The sequence below is a fragment of the Mangifera indica genome, chromosome 10 (genome assembly GCF_011075055.1).
Source record: "Mangifera indica cultivar Alphonso chromosome 10, CATAS_Mindica_2.1, whole genome shotgun sequence".
In the NCBI taxonomy this organism is placed as follows: domain Eukaryota; kingdom Viridiplantae; phylum Streptophyta; class Magnoliopsida; order Sapindales; family Anacardiaceae; genus Mangifera; species Mangifera indica.
Genome location: NC_058146.1, coordinates 1435848 through 1456339, shown reverse-complemented (window position 1 = coordinate 1456339; position 20492 = coordinate 1435848). Strand labels below are relative to the sequence as shown.

The window sequence follows — 20492 nt, the reverse complement described above, 5'->3', positions numbered from 1 at the left end:
TATTATTGTCTTTCTGTGTATTATTTTGGTTACTTCTATATTTTTGTCAACTGATAAATCATAGAAGAATTCCTCCGAAGCTTATAAAACCCCTGCTGTTCGATGAGTTTAATTATATGATAATAAACCCTAAGTTTTTCGAACTTCTCATACGAATAAGCTCCATCTCGCTCCAATCTTACAAGCATGGGCAAGTCTAGTGCGAGGTGAATTTGTCACAATTTTTAGTGGATCTTTAATAAGTTTGTGGTGTTTTATTTGCCGCCAAATAAAATTTACTTAGCTTTTTTTTTTTTGTAATTTTTTGATGAATTTTTTATGTATGAATGTTTGATGCAGAGACGAATCTAGTAAAGCTGACCGTAAATTCGAGAAGAAACTAGAATTTTATGCCAGTGAGTTTGAATCCTTGTTCTTGATTATTTGCAATGTAATGTATGCTTTATTCGTGCGTGATTGTGGTATATAAATTTCCTTCTCTTGTTATTTGATATTAGAACTTTACAGAAATAAATTTGAGTTTGAATGAAGCGCTCCACATTGAATTCTTTTAATATTCTATGTCAGTAGATTTTTCGCTGTGAAGTAAAGGCAGTTTATCTAATATTACAGCGTAGTAAAATTATCTTTTTTGGTGCAGAGGTTAGAGACACCGTTACTTCCTTGACTGCCAAAAAGGCTATCAGTAAGGTGACTTTCTTTCAAATTCTGATTCTTTGTTTATCTTACTCGCTTTAATTTTGGAAGTTCCAGTTGTTGCATTTATATAGAAACTGTATTTGAGTTTTATATGGACTAAATGGTATGAAAATTTTTAACTTAATTTTTATTGTTGAATTTGTTAATCACTGAAGACAATTCAAGCGAACGAGTACTGTATGTTTGCCATCTTTGAAGTAGGAATCTGAAGCCACATGCAACTTCCTTCATATTCATTTTGGTGGTAGTTAGCTTCGGCGATCTGTTGTTTTGTAAAATTCTTCTGTTATGTATCAATGCGGTTGTATATGTGTATTTTGATCTTGGGAAGTGCTAGCTTGTTTTTCTATTTGACTACTTTTAAAATAAAAATTATTTTCTTTGGAAAAGCTTATGCTTTTCATTAGTATTGTGCTAAAAAAGCATTTTTTGTTTAAAACAGAAGAAGAAACACAGAAGCCGACAGAAGAAATTGAAACCTTTTGACCTCTCCTCTCTTGCAGAGTTCCTTCCTGAACTAAAATCTTCTCAGAAACCAACTGCAGCAGCTGATTTCAAGCTGAATTGGAAGTCTAGGCAAAAACTAATGTTTGTGCTTCAATTCATGCTTTTTAATGTTGTTATTCAATTTTATTTTTCTAATGCATGGTACCTTTCTTTCATGAATTTGATTAATGTATACTCTATTCAGATTGAAGGAAGGGAAACAGTTGAGTACAGTTCTCAGCCATCCTGCTTTCCAGGTGGATCCACTAGCTGCCATTCATCACCACTTGCAGAGCACACAACCTGTTTCAGATGAGAAGCCGAAGAAAAAGTCAAGTAAAGCTGAAAGGAAGAAGAAAAAGAAAGACAAGTTGAAAACTTCATCTGGACCTCAATCTATGGATTTCTGACTTGATGCCAGGACTTTCATTCTTTCATCTTTCATGAGCCAAGCCTATTCATATTTTGGTTGTCAAAAGATTATACCGATCAAATTTTGTATATGATTGACCTTCTATGTCGACTTATCAAACATGGTCCATTATAGAGAAACTTTCTTTTATTATCCCCCTTGGCTAGAAATAAAAGATGCAAATTTTCCACACAGAAATGGTGAGATTCTGCCTGTTGTATTTCTATGAAAAGAACTTGGCGTTTTTATATGATCAATTCAAACTCAACTATGACGAATGTGTAGCTCCCGACTAGATATAAAAGATGTGATTCGGCTGAAGCATTCTTTGTTATTAAAAAAAAAAAAAAAGACTAAAAAGATTCCCCCACTAAGCATCATGAATGATGCTCCCACCAGCTGATAGCTACCATCTCACTGTCAAAGCCAAAGACCAATATAACCGAATGGTTGCATCACGAAAAAATATCGCTTCTTTATTATTCTCGCTGCAGACCAGTTTTGCTTTATGTAATGAAATGAATCATATGTCGGTTATATTTTAGGAAGAGAAAGCCTTCGCATAAATTAAAATTGCATTATTAGTACATTTCAAGTGTTGACACAGACAAAAATACAATTACTGAACAGAAATGTGACTATGTCTCTTTGATCGTCAAGTGCGATCAATTTTTAGAGGCAGACTGGAAGATGAATACTGCCGTTAAAACACCAACTAATGCTGTAACTCCCAAGGCTGCCGTAGGCAAGGGTGTCGTCAGCCCGAAATTCTGCAAAACGTAAGTGGACATGGCTGTGATAAGATAAATTGCTCACAAGTAGTTTTATGTTATTTCCAGTTGTGTGCGTGTTAAGTCAAAAACTGTGATATAATTCCCAGCTAGGATTCGAAATTAACAAAAATTTAGACTGCATCAATCATTTTACTTGAGTATAGACCCATCAATTCCTTGTTCTCGCCCATCTCGAATCTTCCTCGGCTAGGGCTTGAGAGTTGCCCTGCTCTGAGTTTAACATTCGCCATTTTAAATCATCTTTTTAACAGGAAACAATTACCAACTATTTCTGTAGCACATCATATTAATCTTGAGCTGTATCATGACTCATTAGTTCGGTGATGAAAAGTGAGACTTAAAATCCGGGTTTGCATCTAAAAGAGTATCTTCTAAGCTCAGACTATAAAGCAGAGAACATGTCATACCTCCAAAAGTCCCTTGCCTGTTGCTATTTCAACACTGATAGCCACTGCAAAGCCGATCATTGCAAGCCGACCTAGCCATACATCCAAACTGTTGCCCCCCTGGGTACTTTGCTCACATCTCACTGAAACTGGAGAAGCTTTGCATGAGCGATTCCTTCTGTGAGAAATTCTCCATGCTACTGAAAATGAGAGCAAACATCAAACATCTTGCTTGCCTATTTTTCTCAGCAAACAAACTAAACATAGAATGAGGAAAGAATCAAACACTAATGGACATGGATGTTATTGAATGTTTCATGTATAACCAGACAAACTAGTGTAATGCCAGGTTCTTTTGTAAACACAGCTGAGGAATGTGATTGAATGATTTTGGAACCCGTTCCAAGCAATTTGAACACCAAAAAACCCCATACCAATTTCCTAGTGTACCATTATAAACAGATATTACACAGTTATACCCTGTAATTAAAGATATAACAGATTAAATAACAGCCGAAGAAGAAGTAGAAGCAGAGTACTTACAGAGTGGAGAACCAGAGGCAAAGGTAGTCACGATTTTCGCAAGACTCGAAGTGGGCAATCGAGAACAGCCATGAGTTTTTGGTGAGCTCAAAGCAAAACTATCTGCAGCATAAAAAAAAAATGAAAAAGAAAAGTTGAGTATGAGGTTAATGCAGCCGTGAAAAAACAAAAACAGAAACTGTGATAGAACTCTACCATGAATGGAGAGGGAAAGAGAGGCTGAGACTTGAGCTAGAGCCATGGAAATTGTATGTTTCGTTCAGTTAGAGAAAGAGAAGAGGTTGCTTGATTGGTGGCGCCACACCACCTCTCGATTTCTATCTACTCTTCTCGACGCGAAACCAGACGTTTAAAAGGCTTTGAGACTCACACGTGTCTATAATTCACTTGGCTTTTCCTTTTTCGAATTTTGTTCTTTTTTCAAAACTTGTCTGTTTATTTTATGGGATATTAACTAAAATAATAAATAATTTAAACAATTTGGGGTCTATTACAAAAATAATCAACTTTTTTTAAATTTATCGTCACTTCAGACTTAAATTAATCTGCCAGATTCCCTTTTATCCCATCAGTATGATCAAACCAATTTGGCATATTTTCCTTGCATCCATGTACCCATTTCTCAGGAATTTCTAGAAAGTTTAAAACAGACACATTCACAAGATCATGACCATCGATATCAAGATTTGCATTACCCTCTTCAAGCTGCTCAAAGTGTCATCCATACACACCTTAAATCATGCTGCCTGGCGTTTGGAAAGAGGAGAGTTCACTTCTGATAACGTCGCGTAACATCAGAACATAATTCCCAGCCGGATCATTTGCCATTCAATCTAGAAATAGCTTATAGTTTTCTGATTTCTGAGTGCATGTTTTTTTTTCGGTAAGTAATTCAAATTACGGTTTCACAAGTGTGACAAAGGTTCGAACTTAGAACTTCTCTTTAAAAGTTCTAATACTCCACTAATTTTACTAATCTAAGGAAAAATTGACAGTTTGTTTATTTACAAAAAGACAGGCCTTGTAATGGCAAAGTTGAAACAAAATCAACTCAAAAAAGAAAACAATCTTTTCAACAAAGCTGAACAATTCTGCTCCCCTCCCTAAAGCTTCCACAAACAGTCAAATGGAAACAATCAAAACCGGGCACTACACTGTAGTAAAGACTCCTATAAAAGAATAAGATTGATGGCAGCAGCAGCACACTACAATTTGAGGAAAACAAACTCTTCAATGGCTGGAACTTCCCCGATCTTCTTCAAAGCTTCGTTGCTGGGTTCGTCATCAACACCAATTGCCATCACTGCATGCTTGCGTGGTGCAATCCTTCCAACACTCATGAAGCTGACATTAATGTTTTCTCCTCCCAAAATATTGCCCACGATGCCAATCATACCTGGCTGATCAACTTGTCTGCAAAGAATGACACTACCTTCCAAGGTCACATCCACTTCAAATGTTCCCACCCTTGTCAAATGTGGAACTCCGTCCTTCACCCGTCCCTCAACCTTAATCTCCCCAGAATCAGACATGGCACTGGCAAATTTTGATTCCACATTTGCAATCTGAACCTGGATGAACTCAAGTGGATCCTCAGGTGAGCCATCAAGAAGAATTCGTTCTTCAACTATTCTCAGACCTCTCTGTTTAGCTGTGTAATCAGCATTAACTAGGTTCACAAAGACACTGGATATAGGCTCAATCAGACCCTTGGTGATCATGGCTCGAAGGAGCCTAGTGTCAAGGTCAGCTCTACTAGAAGCATACGTGACTTTCACACTTTTCACACCACTTCCTCCTGCTACTAGTTGGACAGCCAGTCTCCCAAGTTTCTCAGCAAGTTCCACAAATGGTTTCAACTCTGTTAGAACCTGCAATAGGGAATAAAGATGAAAGTGAAACTTTTATGCTACTTAAATCTCTTCTTTTCTCATTTTACCAAGTACATTATCTGCAAAACTTATATAAGCAAGTTACTTGTGCACCAATTGGAAAAAAATTAAAAAAAAGGGTTAATAAAGAGGACCCATTAACTCATACAGTAATAGCCTTAACCATTACTGTAGGAAGTGGTGAAGCCTCACAACCAATAACCAACCACATGTGCTTGGTACAGCCTGCCACCAGTCCTTCCACATTGATAAAAGGAAGTTTCATGTTTTCCACTATAATTTCAACTACTAAATTAGGCCAATCAAATTACAAAATAATAACACCACAAGACAAACTCATGCATACCTCAGCAGGTACCATTGGCGCATTAACTGCAGTAGATGCAAGCTCTCCATTCAGGGCTCCAACAACAGCTTCAGCAATTTCAATGGCTACTCCTTCCTAAAATCAAACAAGACTTAGTTGATAAAATTATTTTGAGAATACGATAAAAATCATGAGCAAATGCATTAGCTGATCAGTCAATAAACCTGAGCCTCCATTGTACTAGCACCAAGATGTGGAGTTACAGTAACCCTCTCATGCTGTACCAGCTTGCTGTCTGTTGGTGGTGGCTCCACTGTGAAAACATCAAGTGCTGCCTGTAACAGAGGAGATTGTTTAATTCATTCTTCTTTACAATAAAAACATCATGCTTCAGACTATGTGAATACTCACCTGTGCAACAATTCCAGCATCCAGTGCCCTAACCAAAGCTTCCTCATCAATCACACCTCCACGGGCAACATTTACAATTCTAACTCCTTTCTTCATTTTTGCAAAAGTCTCATCATTAAGCATCTTTGAGGTGGCAGGAGTAAGAGGCATGTGCAAAGAGATGAAATCAGCTACTGCTATAGCTTCATCAAAGCTCACAAGCTCCACACCAATAGCACGAGCCCGGTCTGCTGGTGCATATGGATCATGTGCAATAACATTCATTCCAAGGCCCTTGGCACGGCGAGCAACCTCTGACCCAACCTTTCCAAATCCCAGCACAACAAGCGTTTTACCCACAAGGGAAACACCCACATACTTGTTCCGTTGCCATTTCCCTAGATTTCCCAACACACATACGAACCAACAAATTTTAGTAATAAATTTCAGAACCTATAAACCAAAGACAAGCAAACCAGATCTCCAAAGCCATCACATCAAGAAATTTAAGTTCATTTAGAAGCCCTGTTGTTTTTAGTTTTTAACACAAAAGTTCAATTCTCCTTAAACATTAGTAAAATAAATTGGCGGAATGAAAACAAATACACAATTCAATTAAGTACTTTCAGTCTATTTGGATCTCAATCCGAAAATAACATTCAAAAACTTAAATTATAACAATAATTTTTTATCTTCTAACAAATATTATCATTTTATAATATACAAAAACTAAATGTCGAAAGCATTTCAAATCATTTGGATTCTTTATTTTCAAAACCAAAAAATGCATGTAAATTATATATAAAGCAAGGCCTGATTGAGAGAACTAACCGGCTTTAACAGACGCATCAGCCTGCGCCACGTTTCTGGCCATGGCAGCCAAAAGTGCGATCCCGTGCTCCGCGGCCGCAACAGTATTGGCAGTAGGCGCGTTCACAACCAAACATCCAAACTCGGTAGCAGCAGCCAGATCCACGTTATCGATACCGACACCGGCTCTCCCGACCACCTTTAACCTCCCACCGGACGACTCAAAAACCTCACGGCTCACCTTCGTCCCACTCCGCACGATCAGCGCGTCGCACAACGAGATCTTCGTGCGCAGCTCCTCTGGCGTCAAGTTATAAGAGCAATCCACGTTGGCATACTCTTTCAGCAGATCCAAACCCGCGGATCCTAGCTTTTCAGCTACAAGCACGGTCGGTTTGGAGGGGAGTCCACCGCATGCAACAATGACGAACCGGGGTGGGTCCCGCTTACGGCAGCTGAAATTAACGGAGAAAACGGGGAGAATAGATCCTTTGGAGGAGAAATGGAGCTTGAGAGAAGGGTGACGGAGAGTTGAGGCGGTTGATGACGTGGCCATTTTGTCTGACGGAAGAGTTAACGAAGAGTGACTGAAAGGAGACAGAGATCTGGGGATTGGAACATTGAATTTATAGTAGTGCAGTGCAGTCTTTTGGGTGGTTGGTGAGAGTCGTGAGATAGTGGCGGGTTTAAGTCAAGAGAAAACCAAGGTTTATGCAGGCGCGTGTGGTGAATTGTAGGGATGTTTGAGAGTGGACGTTGTCGCTGCAATGAGGTGTTAATTTTTGGGGTTAAGCATTAATTTTTACAATTACATAGTAATTTCCAGGAATCATCTTTACACTTTGAAGTAAAATGGAAAAAGTTTGAATATTAATATTATATAAATTATATTCACATGTTAGATCTTAAAAATTGTAATACTTATTCATCATCAAATATTTATTAAAATTTTTTATTATATATAAAAATAAAATTATAATTTTTAATATTAATATTAAAAATATATAATATTTTATCTAAATTATTTTTTATATCTTAAAAATTAATTATTTTATTTTATTTAAACTTTTTTAATTTTAAAGGTAATTATATTCTCTCATTTAATTTTTTTTTCCTCCCTCGAACCATTCGTCTCGCCTTCAGTGACATCCTTCCGTTGTCTCATCACGAGGAACCATCCTGGAGCCCCCTACATCAAATATTAATATTAAAATTATAATATTTCCAAATAATACATTTGTAAATCGGTCAGACCCAATAGCGACATCGTGGCAGAGAAAATGATGACGTGACGCGCTTGACTGTCGCGTATAATTGAATAGAATCCAACACTGCATCTGAGATGCAAGCACTCCTCCTCCCGTGGGGCCGAAATGGGTTGGTAAGACTTTGACAATTTGCATATTAATAATTAAGATTTGGAATTTGGTACAACTTCCTCGAAATGCTTGTTTTATAATTAAATTTAGAAATAATATTTTATATTTATTTTGCAGAGTAATTTTTTAAATTATAATTTAATTTCTAATTTTAAATTGGAGGATGTCTAAGGAATATTTAATATAAATAGAAAATTAAAACCAATAAGGAACCGAAGGAGAAGTGAATTTGGACGCAATTACGTCCAAGCTGGTGGACCGTGGGTGGGGTTAAGAAAATTGTTAATGCATGTGAAAAGTTTTAATTTTAGGGAGCGGGAACTAGAGGTGTCACATTGGTCAATCTGATATGAAATATAAGAAAATAACCCGAATTGCTATTATAATGGGTCTAGTCTTAAGTTTAGACATAAGATTCATGATTAGTCTGATTTAATTTATTACTGTTTTATAATTATTTAAAAAATTAATTAAATAATAATTATGATATAAAAATATTTTTATTAAAATTAATAGACCCGAACATATATATAAAATGGAATTGTGAGTTTTATATTTTTCATGAATTACTTTGACTTATATTATGTAAACCTTAAACCCAACCCATGAGCTTAGCTAGAGCCAATCCGATCCACCACCACCTCTAGTGGAAACAATATAATATGACATCAAATTGACAATTTATAAAATTTTATAAAAATCCGATCATCATTTTGACATATTTAAGAATATATATTTGAGAAGCTATCTCTTCGATGAAATATGTTCAATTACAGCTAGCCGCAAACTTAACTTTGGAAGAATGATTATTATCAATCAAACGATGCAAAATATAGATAGATTTAGAATATTTTGAAAAAAAAATTTCCATTTTGACAAGTAGTAAAAATTAGCTTCTCATTTCTAATAGGGATAATTAAGTTATTATAAATATTATATTGTAGTTTAACTAAATAGAAATAAATATTTAAAATCATATTTGATGAAAGATCTAAGAGGGAATCAAGAGGACTCCAAGGAACCCGAAAAGAGAGACAAAAATATATAAACTCTTACTTGTATACATTTTTTGTAGGATATATTTTATAAAAAACAATAAAATGAATACATAAATAGGTATATATTTATATGTGTTATTATATGATGGGGTGTTACTTTATTTTAAATTTAAAATTACTCAATCACGTGATAACATACATAATGTGTATACATTTATGTATCTAAAGTGATTATACATAATTTTATTATTTTAAACAATTAATTAATAGTTATTCCAAAAACATTTGTTTCGGCTCTTTTGTATTAAAACATATTAAAAATGTTATAACTTATTTATTTATTTTCTTGTTTTATTCATATCTCACTATAATAGCGTTAGAACATTATCAAATCCTAATTGTTTCTACTATAACTTGATTTCTTCAATGTAGCTGGATGGCCTTGACGATAGAATTTCTTCAATGGAGAATCCAATTCCAATTGCAGAACAGGGAAAAAAAGGTGACCATGGGAGAGTGGACAAATCTTATCCAATTTGACAACATCTCCAAAGCCCGTTAAGAGTCCAAATTAAGGCACCTTTGGTAGGTGAAATAGAATGAAAGGAATGGGATCGGGGAAAAGATTAGGAATGGTTAGAGGTGTGAACGGACCCAAACAAAAAGGAATATACCTATACACCCAAATCAAATATAAAATGTGCGAGTTAATAAATAATGACCCATTAATATTTAATCACAAATATTTAAATATTCGATTGTTAAATAATATATCTGAAAACATGCATGATTTCTAAAGGTAATATAATCCGAGTGAAGATTTAAATAATTGTTTAGTTCAAACAAACACCGTTTAAATTAAAAAAATTTAATTTGAACTCAATTTAAAATTAATATATCATCGGCATCAACACAACAAAACTTGTTTTGCTTATAATTATTTTTATTTTTTATTGATTATTTATCTTTTTTAACGAGTTTTTATCTTTTTAATGTTATTGTTTACTAATTAACCAAGTCAAATATAATCTTGAACAAAGTTTAACAAGATTGATTTGACTTAAATCTACCGCTAATGATATCCCATTTGAAAATGTTGGAAAGTGGGAAGCAATGTGTTTCGATGTAGAGTCTTCAACTACCCATCCTATATTGTCCCAAATCAATAAATAAATTATCCCTCAAATAACATCCACCGCCCTAGCATGTCATATAAATACAAGCTAAACCTAATCCATTCTCCAACTTTAAAAGAGGAAGTTAAAATAAATATGCTAATGTTATATATACCTAACTAACCTCCCTATACTTGATAACATTTCACATAATTATAATCATGGTTTTCATAGTTAGACAGTGACCGGATAAATGAATTCGTTATAGTCAATTGACAGTTAGAGTGGTTGATTACTGATTAAGTCGATAAATTGTTTTAATTTGATTTTTTTTCTTTTGTTTTGTTTAAGGGTCAAATTGATATATAATTTGGGATGATTTTATCGTTTACATTTTATACAAGGATCAAAATGATATTTTGTTTAAAGAAGAGTATAAAAAAGGTGAGAAATCAAAAAATAACCTAGTTATAAACCATGTAAACTCTAGTCATTAATCTTCTCTCTATTAATTTCTGTTGACATTGATATCGTCATTTCTAGTTTTTTTTTTTGAATCGATCTCATCATTTATGATTCTATCTCATGCTAATTTTTTTTTGAACAACTCCTTTTGACATCGATTTTATTGTTTTTAACTCTTCCCAGAGATGATCTTGTCATTTCTAACTCTATCTTGTGTTGTGTTGATCTCCTCTTTGACAATTCCTTTTAATATTGATTTTGTCATTTTCAACTTCTCCTAATATTGATCTTGTCATTTTTGATAACTCATTTCCATAATTGATTTAGTGGTTATCTTGTATCTCACATTTTCTAGTTGAATCACAATTCAAAACAATTTAATGATCAAAGTGATTATCTTTGGGTCCCAAGTAGATTGATCGAACCAATTTGGATCTTAAAACCATGATTATAAATCCTTGAATGGTTCAGATAATTAAAATCTAAATCAAGAACAATTTTCATGCATAATAACATTAGTTAAAACATACAGACACACATCACTTTTCCCTTATCAACAATCTCCCTACCTTCTGATATTTATCCAACATTCAACTCAACACAAAACAAAAGAGCCCTAGAAAAACTCTTTTACAAGACCCACACCAAACATGTCACTTCCATCAAGAGCTACTTGGAATCTTCTCCAGGATTTGCAATGCCTCTTTCATTGAAGGTCTCTTCTGTGGTGCAAAAGAAGCACAATTAAACCCTAGCTTTAGACATGCCAGCACGGCTTCTTCTCTTCTTGCCAGATCAGCCCTTATCGTCACGTCAGCCAGCTGCAACATCCTATTCCTCTCCTCCGAAATCGACCCAACACTGCTACATTGTCCCAACTCTGGCTCCGTCAACACTCTCCCAGTGAAAAGCTCGAGCAAAACAACACCGAATGAAAACACATCCCATTTAGGGTTCGGCTTGAGATTCCTCAGTGACTCGGGCGCCTGATATGGTGAGGTGGTGGAACTCCCAGAGGGGCCTGCAGGTGTGTAAGGGCTGGAAGACGTGAGGTGGTGATCATATGCAGAAGTCATTGTCGATCTTTGACTGCCAAAAATGAGCGATGAATTGCTGGATTTGGAACTTGTTCTACTCAGAGAAAGGAGGCGATCGAGGCCTAAATCGCTTATCAGAGGCTCCATATTTGAGTTTAAGAGAATGCTCGTTGGCTTAATGTTGCCATGCACGAACTTCTTCTCGTGAATGTAGGCAAGTCCCTTGGCCAGTCCTTTTGCGATCTTCAGCCTGGTTTCTAGAGAAAGATGGTAGGGTGATGATCCTGCTCTTCCTGAATTTTAGAAAGAAATTGTTTATCAAAAGAGGCCATTGGAATCATGGGAAGAACTTTAATAATTAATTAGTTTCCAATAAGAACATCCAAATGCGTTAATGAAGAGACTGTAAAATTCATTTGTACAGAGAAACCAATTCATTCTGAGTGCTCGGCCGGTGCCTAAAAAGTATTGGACCAGAACCAGTTTCAAGAGATGGCTTTCCTAATATTTATTTTTGTGCTGTCCAAGAATCAAACATTATATATATATATATATATATTTAATTTTAATTAAGAGAATAAAAAAGGCTAAATACTATGTCCCACGCAAGTTTGATGAAATCACGATTTTATCCTATAGGTTTGAAGAATCTAATTTCCCACCTTCCATTAAATTTGTTAATTTTTTATTTTTTGTTATAAAATTATTGAAAAAACAAAAAACTCTTGAGCTAAATAACACTTCGACTCTGACACTTTATTAAATATATTTTTATTTCTATTTTATATCAATTTCAATTAAAAATTATAAAATAAATTTAATGGTCACTTACAATGACATCCAGAATCGATCAATGTGATTTCGATTGAAATCACACCAAATCAGTGCAATTTTAGTTGAGAATCATATTCATTTAGTCCGATTTCATTTGAACTAACGCTGAATTGGTCCAATTCTAAACTGGAGAAGAATTTGCAAGGGTGAAATGAAAATAGAAAGGGAAAAGAAAAAATAAAGTATTTAAAGCTAAAATATAAATATATTTTTGTACTATTAGGAGTACAAATGAAATTGAATTTATCTAAATAGTTGAATAAGATAACATAAATAATTTTTAATTATTATAACTAACGGTTAAGTTTGACAATAGGATGGGAAAATAAAGTTTTTAAACTTCAAGGGCGGGAACGTAGTCTCATAAAATCTTGAGTACGAAAGATTGGCCAAACAAAAAAAGGGAGAACAAAACAAACATAAATCACAAGCAAAAAACTGTGGGGTTGAAGAAACCGTGGCTCTGAACCAGTACAGGTAGCAAAACGACACGTTTTTTGACGTCTTCTGTGTTTTCTACTTTTCTTTTTCTTCATATCCTAATTTGCTCGCCTGTTAAGATTCCACCAATTTCATCTTTTATAAATTCTACATCATACATGTCATCCAAAATTTTGACTATTTTTTAAATTTTATTTTAATTGAAAAATAATAATCAATTGTATAAATATTAAATCCATATTAATATATCCTTTATTTTTTTAAAAAGTTTTTTTTTAAATTATATTTTAACTAGGGATGGAAACAAATCGAAATGAGTTCAAATATCTTAATACTTCTCCGTACCTACCTCATTTTTTATATAAAAATAACAGGAAATTCTCATTTAGACTAGGAAAGAAATTTTTTCACTCATTTTCTACATAAAAATAATAGTATTTGTAATAATTCAATAGACCAAAGAACTATTTTTTATTTAAGTTTTAATGATTTTATCTTTAATTTTAATTAAAGATTTTAATAAAAATTTAATTATAAATAAAATTTTAAAATTTTAAAATTTATAAATATATATTTACCTTAATATTAAAACTTACCGAAAAATATTCCTTCAGCCAACTCATTACTTAAAAGTAGTGGAGAGATAAACGAGAAAGAACGGATCAATAGGGGACAGCCAAAGTTATATCTATTGACATCATCATCCCGTACTTGACTCCGAAGATCTTATCTCTCTCTAACGAGGAAGAACGGATCAATAGGGGACAGCCAAAGTTATATCTATATACATCATCATCCCGTACTTGACTCCGAAGATCCTATCTCTCTTTATTTTCATCTCTAGTCGGAAACAAGCGGGCCAGGAACCGATTTGGATGACTGGATTGTGTTTCGTAACTTTAACCATGAATAAAATAAGAGAGGTAAATGAATGCAAGTTTATCCGAGTCCGTGAGTGAATAGTGAAAGCCGAAAGCAGAAGACTAAACTAAGCTAATATGCACGGAAAAAGATGATGCAGTATAGCAAAAGATATATAAAAATACTAAAATACGCCAGACAGGGAAGAGGAAGGAACTTACTGTAACCAGCAGTAGCGAGGTTGCCGTTGGAGACATAGTCATAGATAACAAGCTTCTCTTCATCTCCCCAGTAAAACCCACGAACCTTAACCAAATTCGGGTGCTTCAGCTTTGCAATGGCCTTCACTTGGCTTTCAAAATCTTTCAATCTCTCGACGCCGCTATCTCCAATCCTCCTAACCGCAAATGCAGTACCATCTCCCAGCACCGCTTTGTACATTATGCTTGAACCGCTTGTACCCAAAATATACGCCGATGCCTTGAACAATGTCTCCAGCTCCAACTTACTCTCCCCATCAACTGTCACTAGCATGCCCCCTCTGGCCTCTCGCCTGTTAACTGTGGTGTCCTCATTGTGGTAATTATCTTGGTCACTGTCCGAGCTCGTTGTGGCTTCTGATGTCTCTTCGCCTTGTATGGTTAAACACGACCATGTTGCTGGTTTTTCTGTTTTTGCAAGTATTGTTGTCTCCTGTGGTTGCTTTTTGTTTTCTGGGTTGGTTGAATTTGCTGTTGTCGTTGTTGTTGAGCTCACGAGCCCTTTTCGCTTCTTGATTTGGTAAACGTAAAGAATTACAAGAGCAAGTAATGATATACCCGCCAAGTCCGCCACGGCTATTGCCGCTATTGTGCCTGGTTTTAGGCCACTTTGAGAAGCTTGGCTGCTGGAGGCCGCATTTGGTGGCGTATTTTGAGAGTTTGTCACTGGAACTGAGTCTAGTGGCCGTGGAATGACGGCAATCGCCGGTGAAGCACTTGAAACATTCGGTGGTGTGGAAAGACTTGAAGGAATTGAACAAAGGTTCTTCAATGGCTTCCCACAAAGTTGAACATTTCCGGCAAAGGATTCTGGTCTCTGATTGAGCAAAGAGGGAGACTGTGGAATGGCTCCGGTTAGGTTGTTGAAGGACAAATCAATGGAGGAGTTTTTTGGAATTTGCTTTGCAAATTCTGGGGATATTGAACCAGAAATCTTGTTGAAAGAAAGGTTTAAGTAAAGCAAACTGTCACCACCAAAATCTAAAGGAAGAGAGCCATTAAATAGATTTGACGACAGATCTAACACTTCAACTGAACTGAACCCACCTGGCAAACTGCCGGAAAAATAATTACTTCTCAAAGAAACAACGCTCAGATTCTGTAAAGCCGTCAAATTTTGAGGTACTTTCCCAGCCAAGGCGTTATCAGAGAGATTCAACAACTGTAAACTTTTCATTTCACTGATTGTCTCCGGCAGCTCACCGGAAATCACATTGTTAGAGAGAGATAAAACCTGTAGTTCAGTAGCGTTAAAGATTGAAACAGGCAAAGACCCATTAAAGAAGTTGTTGGAAAGATCGAGATGGCGGAGGTGTTCAATAAAGCCCAAGTCTTCAGAAACTGAACCCAAAAGCTGACTGTTAGGGAGGACCAAACCGGTGACTCTGAATATCTCCGCCGTACCCGGGTTGCCGATTTCACTGCATGTCACTCCATTCCATGAACATGGCGTTTGATCGTCGTAGTTCCAGCTTTCCAAGACGGATAATGGGTCACTGAGGACTGAGTATTTGAAAGAAAGCAGAAGAATCCCATCTCTGTTGAGAGCAAGAGAAGGATAAACCAGAACAAGAACACAAATGGAGGCAAAAAAAGGGACATATCCAGCACTGAAACCCATAATTTTCCCGTGAATGGATTCTGAAACTCAGACTACATATTCATAGTGTGATAAAGATGCAAAAAAAGAGAGGATACGGTGACCAACTACAGTTATAGTTGTTCGGTGACCGAAAGCATAAGCTAATAATGAATGATTGAAACTTTACAGGAGATGGAGATGACAACAATGAGTTGTGGGATTTTGCAGAGAGATAGACAGAGAGAGTATAGACTGTGAGTGGAGTTGTTGAGGTGAAAGGATTGCTACCATTTATGGATTTACTTATGGTAAATTTTCTTGTTTGGTTGTTGAAGTACATGGAAAAAAGAAAGAGATAGGAGACAGGAATCTCATGCCTGCAACTACAGGACACCCAAGTGAGTTGAAGACCATGATTCATGTTGCAGAGAACACGAGTCCACCTGCTACTTCTCAAGTATTCAGATTCTTGACTAAATCTCCTCTCATCCCATATGTTTTTGTTGCTTCTCCTTTTTCACCTTGAAGGTGAAAAAAATCAACAGCCAGACCAACACTCTTTTACGGTGACAGGACACCATGGCTTTCAGCCTTTCACGGTTTCACTTTCCCTTTATTCATTACCTCGATCGCTTCTGAATAATTTTCTCTATTTGTGTATAATAAACTAACACAAAACTTATAATAAAACTATGTCTATATATAATAATTTGTGATTAAGTGATACAATTATTTATTTTTTAATTTTAAAATCACCAATCAAATATTATTATATCAATTATATAAATAAATTTGAATAATTTATTTATATATATAATATTAATCAATAACTTAATATTTCAAAATAAAGTTATTTTATTATGTATAACAACCAACGTTTTTAAGCAAGACCAAATGTGAAACTAGTGGGGACATTTGCAGGCTAACTAGCAATTTGAATTGATTAACTTTTTAAACAAATATTAAAAATAATATCTAAAATAATTTTATATAATTACTCACACTAAATATATGATTTAAATAACTTTAACATAAAAATAAACTTATATTGGTAGTGCTCTATATTAATTAAAAGATGATGTATTCGGTTAAGGCTCAGTGATAAATTTATACAATAAAATTTTGTCTATCAACGTCATCAACTAGATTTTACACAGCCAAATTTTGAATTGTTATGGTTCAAATGGTTGGATTGGTCCAACTGTTAAAACGGTTGATTTCATTTTACTTAACAGACAATAATTTGATTTGATTTGATTTGATTTTTACAACTATAATATATTTGAATTCAACTCCAATTAACATTTATGGTAATTTTTGCCAATTTAATTGAACCCCCATATAATACATAATTTTGAATAATCAATTTAATATTTAAATAATAAATAATAATAATAATATAATTAATTGATTTTAAACATAAAAAATAATATAATATTTAATTTCTGATTTAGTATAAGAAGTCTCATGATTCCAGGCAAAAACAAAACTTCCTAAGGACTTTAATAACAAAGTAGGTTTTGGGCAGTAAATGTTTTGGCATGATTGACTTATTTGGCGTGTTACACTGGGAAATGAAGAAACATGTTTTTATTATTATTCCTAAAACATTAAATTTATGGCTCCAGGTCACGAGCTGTGCTTATGTCTTTTTCAAAGTAAAAAAAAAAAAAAAAAATTAACATGCGAATTTAATTCAGTAAAGTGGTAACTTTTTGAAAGTAGTCATTTGATTATGTAGAAATTATCGTGGATCTCAAAAATCGAATCATCTTGAGGGGCGTTTGGTCGGTAATTTTTAAGATTACCTTAGTAATCTATCTTTTATTCTCTTGTTTGATTTGTTAGTAATAAAAATTATAGTAATTTTCTATTACCAATACTGACGTGACATATAATATAGGTGGTAATCTGATTACCACTTTTACCTTAGGTATTTAAAGATTACTGAGGTAATCTTGAGTTTATTATAATTATATTATTATTTATTAATTTTTTGAGATAAAAATAAATTTATTTTTAATTAATATGATAAAAAATATTTAAAAATAATTATATTTAAGGACATTTAAGTAAAATAATTTATTAGTAATCTTTTATTACCTTTAAACAAACATAATAATTATTTATACCTATCAAATTTTATCAAACATAGTAATCTTTTAAGTAATCTATCTTCAAGGTAATTTTTCTATTTTGGTAATAAAACATTACCCAAACAAAATGCCCCATAAATATGTTTATTTTAGAAAAATGCAATAAGGGTCTGAATTAATTAGAACTAATTGTTAATTCGAATTAAATAAATTTAAAAAAAAGGGTAATTTAGGTGAACTTGAGTTTAAACTTGATCCTAAAAATTTTATATTAATTTTTAAGAAAATTTAATTTAAATCAAATAAAACCATATTATGATTTAATGACAATCTTTGGCCAAAAAAAATAAAAAAAGTTTGATTTGATTTGAATTTGATTCAATTTTATAGCTTGAATCAATATTCAAATTTGTAGTTTAGTTTGATTCGAATTAATAGTTTCAATTAATGGTTTGAATGTATGGTCTGATTCGTAATTCGAATTCATAGTTCATTGTTAAAACAATGTTATTTTTCCTAAATAATATTTAAAATTTTTTATTTCAACAAACAAATGTGCGTTTATAATGTTTCAGTTGATCATATAGAGACTTGTTCAGTACGAAAAAATAAGAAGAATTTTGGTGTTTGCTCAATTAACAGTTGAAGTGGATTAGCTATATAATAAGGGGCAGATGGATCAGGGAAAATATTTGTACCGTCTTTTAAAATGGCCGAATAACAATTTCCCACTCCACGTATGATGAAATTTAATTATTTAATTGTAAAGAAAACAAATAAAATTTTCAATCTATCATGTATACTGTCATCCATTTTTAATATAAATATTAAATTATTCATATATGCTTACTAATTTATAAATTTATATTTATGTCTTAAAAATTTTAAAACTTTAAACCATCTTAAAATATAACATTTTGTTCAATTTTTTGGAAATATAATTTTCATTTTTTTAAATTATTAAAGATAAAATTTTCAAGTTTTCCAATATTTCTCCAAACTTTTCTCAAATTTCTAAAAAACACTTGAAAATTTTATTAACATATATAATATTTTTAAAAATTATAGTCCACTCACAAATGTATATTATTTTAAAAAAGAAAAATATAATAAAAATTCTATATGAAATGATCTTCTTAACTTTTCATTTAATGAAATTTACTATCAAGAATAAATGATAGGTGAAAAACTAATTTTTTGAAATTTAAAGAGTGGAAATTGTCATTTCAACAAACTTTGGGTGGGAAATTAAACTTTGGACCCTTTTCAAACCTTCTAGCCTTGGATGGGTTGAACCACTACATGTGCTCAATCAAGTCAAATTATACTCCAATTCTATATCTATTATGTAAAAATAAAAAATAGCTTAGTTTATGTCTAGTCAAAATCTCATCTTGATTCACTTTGTTCATCTTCTCTATAAAAAGGGTTGTAGTAAATATTCAACACATATAAATTCCCTCAGCAACTTTTTCATGCCCTTTTCTTGCTTCATTCTTTTCTCTTTCTTTCTTTCTTTCACCTCACATGTTGCCTTCATCATGTTTTCTGCTTGCTGTAGTCTTTTTATGTGTTACACTTGCTACAGCTAATCTGCACTCACCCCATATATATATATATATATATATAAAAGACTTTATGCATACCCTTTTTTTTATAAACAAAACGAGTATATATACTATATATCATCATATAATTGAGTGTTATTTTATCTTTAATTTAAAATTATTTATTCATTTAATAACATATATTAAATATGTATCTATTTATTCACTCAAAATAGATATATATAGTTTTATCATACAATTATATATTATTTTATCTTTAATTCAAAATCATTCATTCATTTAATAATGTGTATTGAGTATGTATCTATTTATGTATTCAAAATTGGTACATATAATTTTATTACATATATATATATATATATATATATATATATATATATATATATATATATATATATATATATATATATATATATATGATTATGTTAAAGACAGTATTTCTACTAATTATGGGTTAATCCATATTAATTTAGGGATCTTTAGCGTACTTCAAACACAAATTACGAATATAATTATTTCATCTTCTGGGATTCCCAAACATCTCACTTTCATTAAATTCATTCATTTATGGAAGTTACCTATTTTTTGCTTTAATGTCACTTTCTCATCTTCAAAATTTAAAAACGACATTTTTTCACTTTCTGTCTGATTCTATTAATGAAATTCGTTAAACTTTATCATAGATATATTGGAAAGACAAAAATATTTTATTACTTTGTAATGTTTACTAAAATTAAATAAAAATTTGCCTTTAATTTTTTATTAAATGTATTTTCATCATTGGTTTATATTATTTTTAGGGTTAACTACTATAAAAAAAAAAAAAAATTTAAAACAATTATTGACAGTAAATATTGTCCACGAGCTAAACAGGTTTAGTTTTGATTAGGTCACTACTAAAGCCCTATTGTTCCATACAAAATAAACTAAAACCGTGAAAGCCACCTTCGATTAGCCACTCATCCTTATCTTACGTCATCTGAGAGCCTCCTTTTTCATCTTCCCTTCAAGTAGCCATTTTCATTTTCTTCCCAAAAACACTCTATGATACGACAAACCTTAAGTTCTAAGAATCTTCCCCGTGAACAGTATTTTTCATTTTCATGTCGCTGGCTGGCTAAATAAAAGTGCAGAATT

At 33.0% G+C, this 20492-nt stretch overlaps 4 protein-coding genes across 5 annotated transcripts; 1 reads left to right on the top strand and 3 right to left on the bottom strand.

Moving 5' to 3' along the window:
- The first annotated feature begins 67 nt into the window (after positions 1-67).
- On the top strand, positions 68-1795 carry LOC123227005. The gene is made up of 5 exons (XM_044651607.1): positions 68-206; positions 340-395; positions 641-690; positions 1142-1287; positions 1391-1795. Exons 1-5 carry the CDS (start codon positions 187-189, stop codon positions 1593-1595), a joined length of 477 nt encoding a protein of 158 aa, XP_044507542.1. The 5' UTR covers positions 68-186; the 3' UTR covers positions 1596-1795.
- Positions 1796-2154: 359 nt separating this feature from the next.
- LOC123227006 (stress enhanced protein 1, chloroplastic) lies at positions 2155-3674 on the bottom strand. Of its 2 annotated transcripts, none has more exons than XM_044651608.1 (4): positions 3516-3674; positions 3321-3422; positions 2799-2977; positions 2155-2367 (listed from the first exon to the last, which is right to left on the bottom strand). In XM_044651608.1, the coding sequence occupies exons 1-4, from the start codon at positions 3559-3561 to the stop codon at positions 2263-2265; spliced, it is 432 nt and encodes a 143-aa protein (XP_044507543.1). In that variant the 5' UTR covers positions 3562-3674; the 3' UTR covers positions 2155-2262. The 2 variants fall into 2 exon arrangements, with proteins under 2 accessions (XP_044507543.1, XP_044507544.1); XM_044651609.1 differs by having other exon boundaries at positions 2799-2974.
- Positions 3675-4257: 583 nt separating this feature from the next.
- LOC123227624 (D-3-phosphoglycerate dehydrogenase 1, chloroplastic-like) lies at positions 4258-7391 on the bottom strand. Its single transcript, XM_044652692.1, has 5 exons — positions 6741-7391; positions 5931-6307; positions 5744-5854; positions 5559-5654; positions 4258-5191 (listed from the first exon to the last, which is right to left on the bottom strand). The coding sequence occupies exons 1-5, from the start codon at positions 7273-7275 to the stop codon at positions 4526-4528; spliced, it is 1785 nt and encodes a 594-aa protein (XP_044508627.1). The 5' UTR covers positions 7276-7391; the 3' UTR covers positions 4258-4525.
- A 3760-nt stretch (positions 7392-11151) lies between these two features.
- Positions 11152-16070, bottom strand: LOC123227623 (receptor protein kinase-like protein At4g34220). Its single transcript, XM_044652691.1, has 2 exons — positions 14071-16070; positions 11152-12006 (listed from the first exon to the last, which is right to left on the bottom strand). Exons 1-2 carry the CDS (start codon positions 15728-15730, stop codon positions 11339-11341), a joined length of 2328 nt encoding a protein of 775 aa, XP_044508626.1. The 5' UTR covers positions 15731-16070; the 3' UTR covers positions 11152-11338.
- Between the last annotated feature and the right edge of the window lie 4422 nt (positions 16071-20492).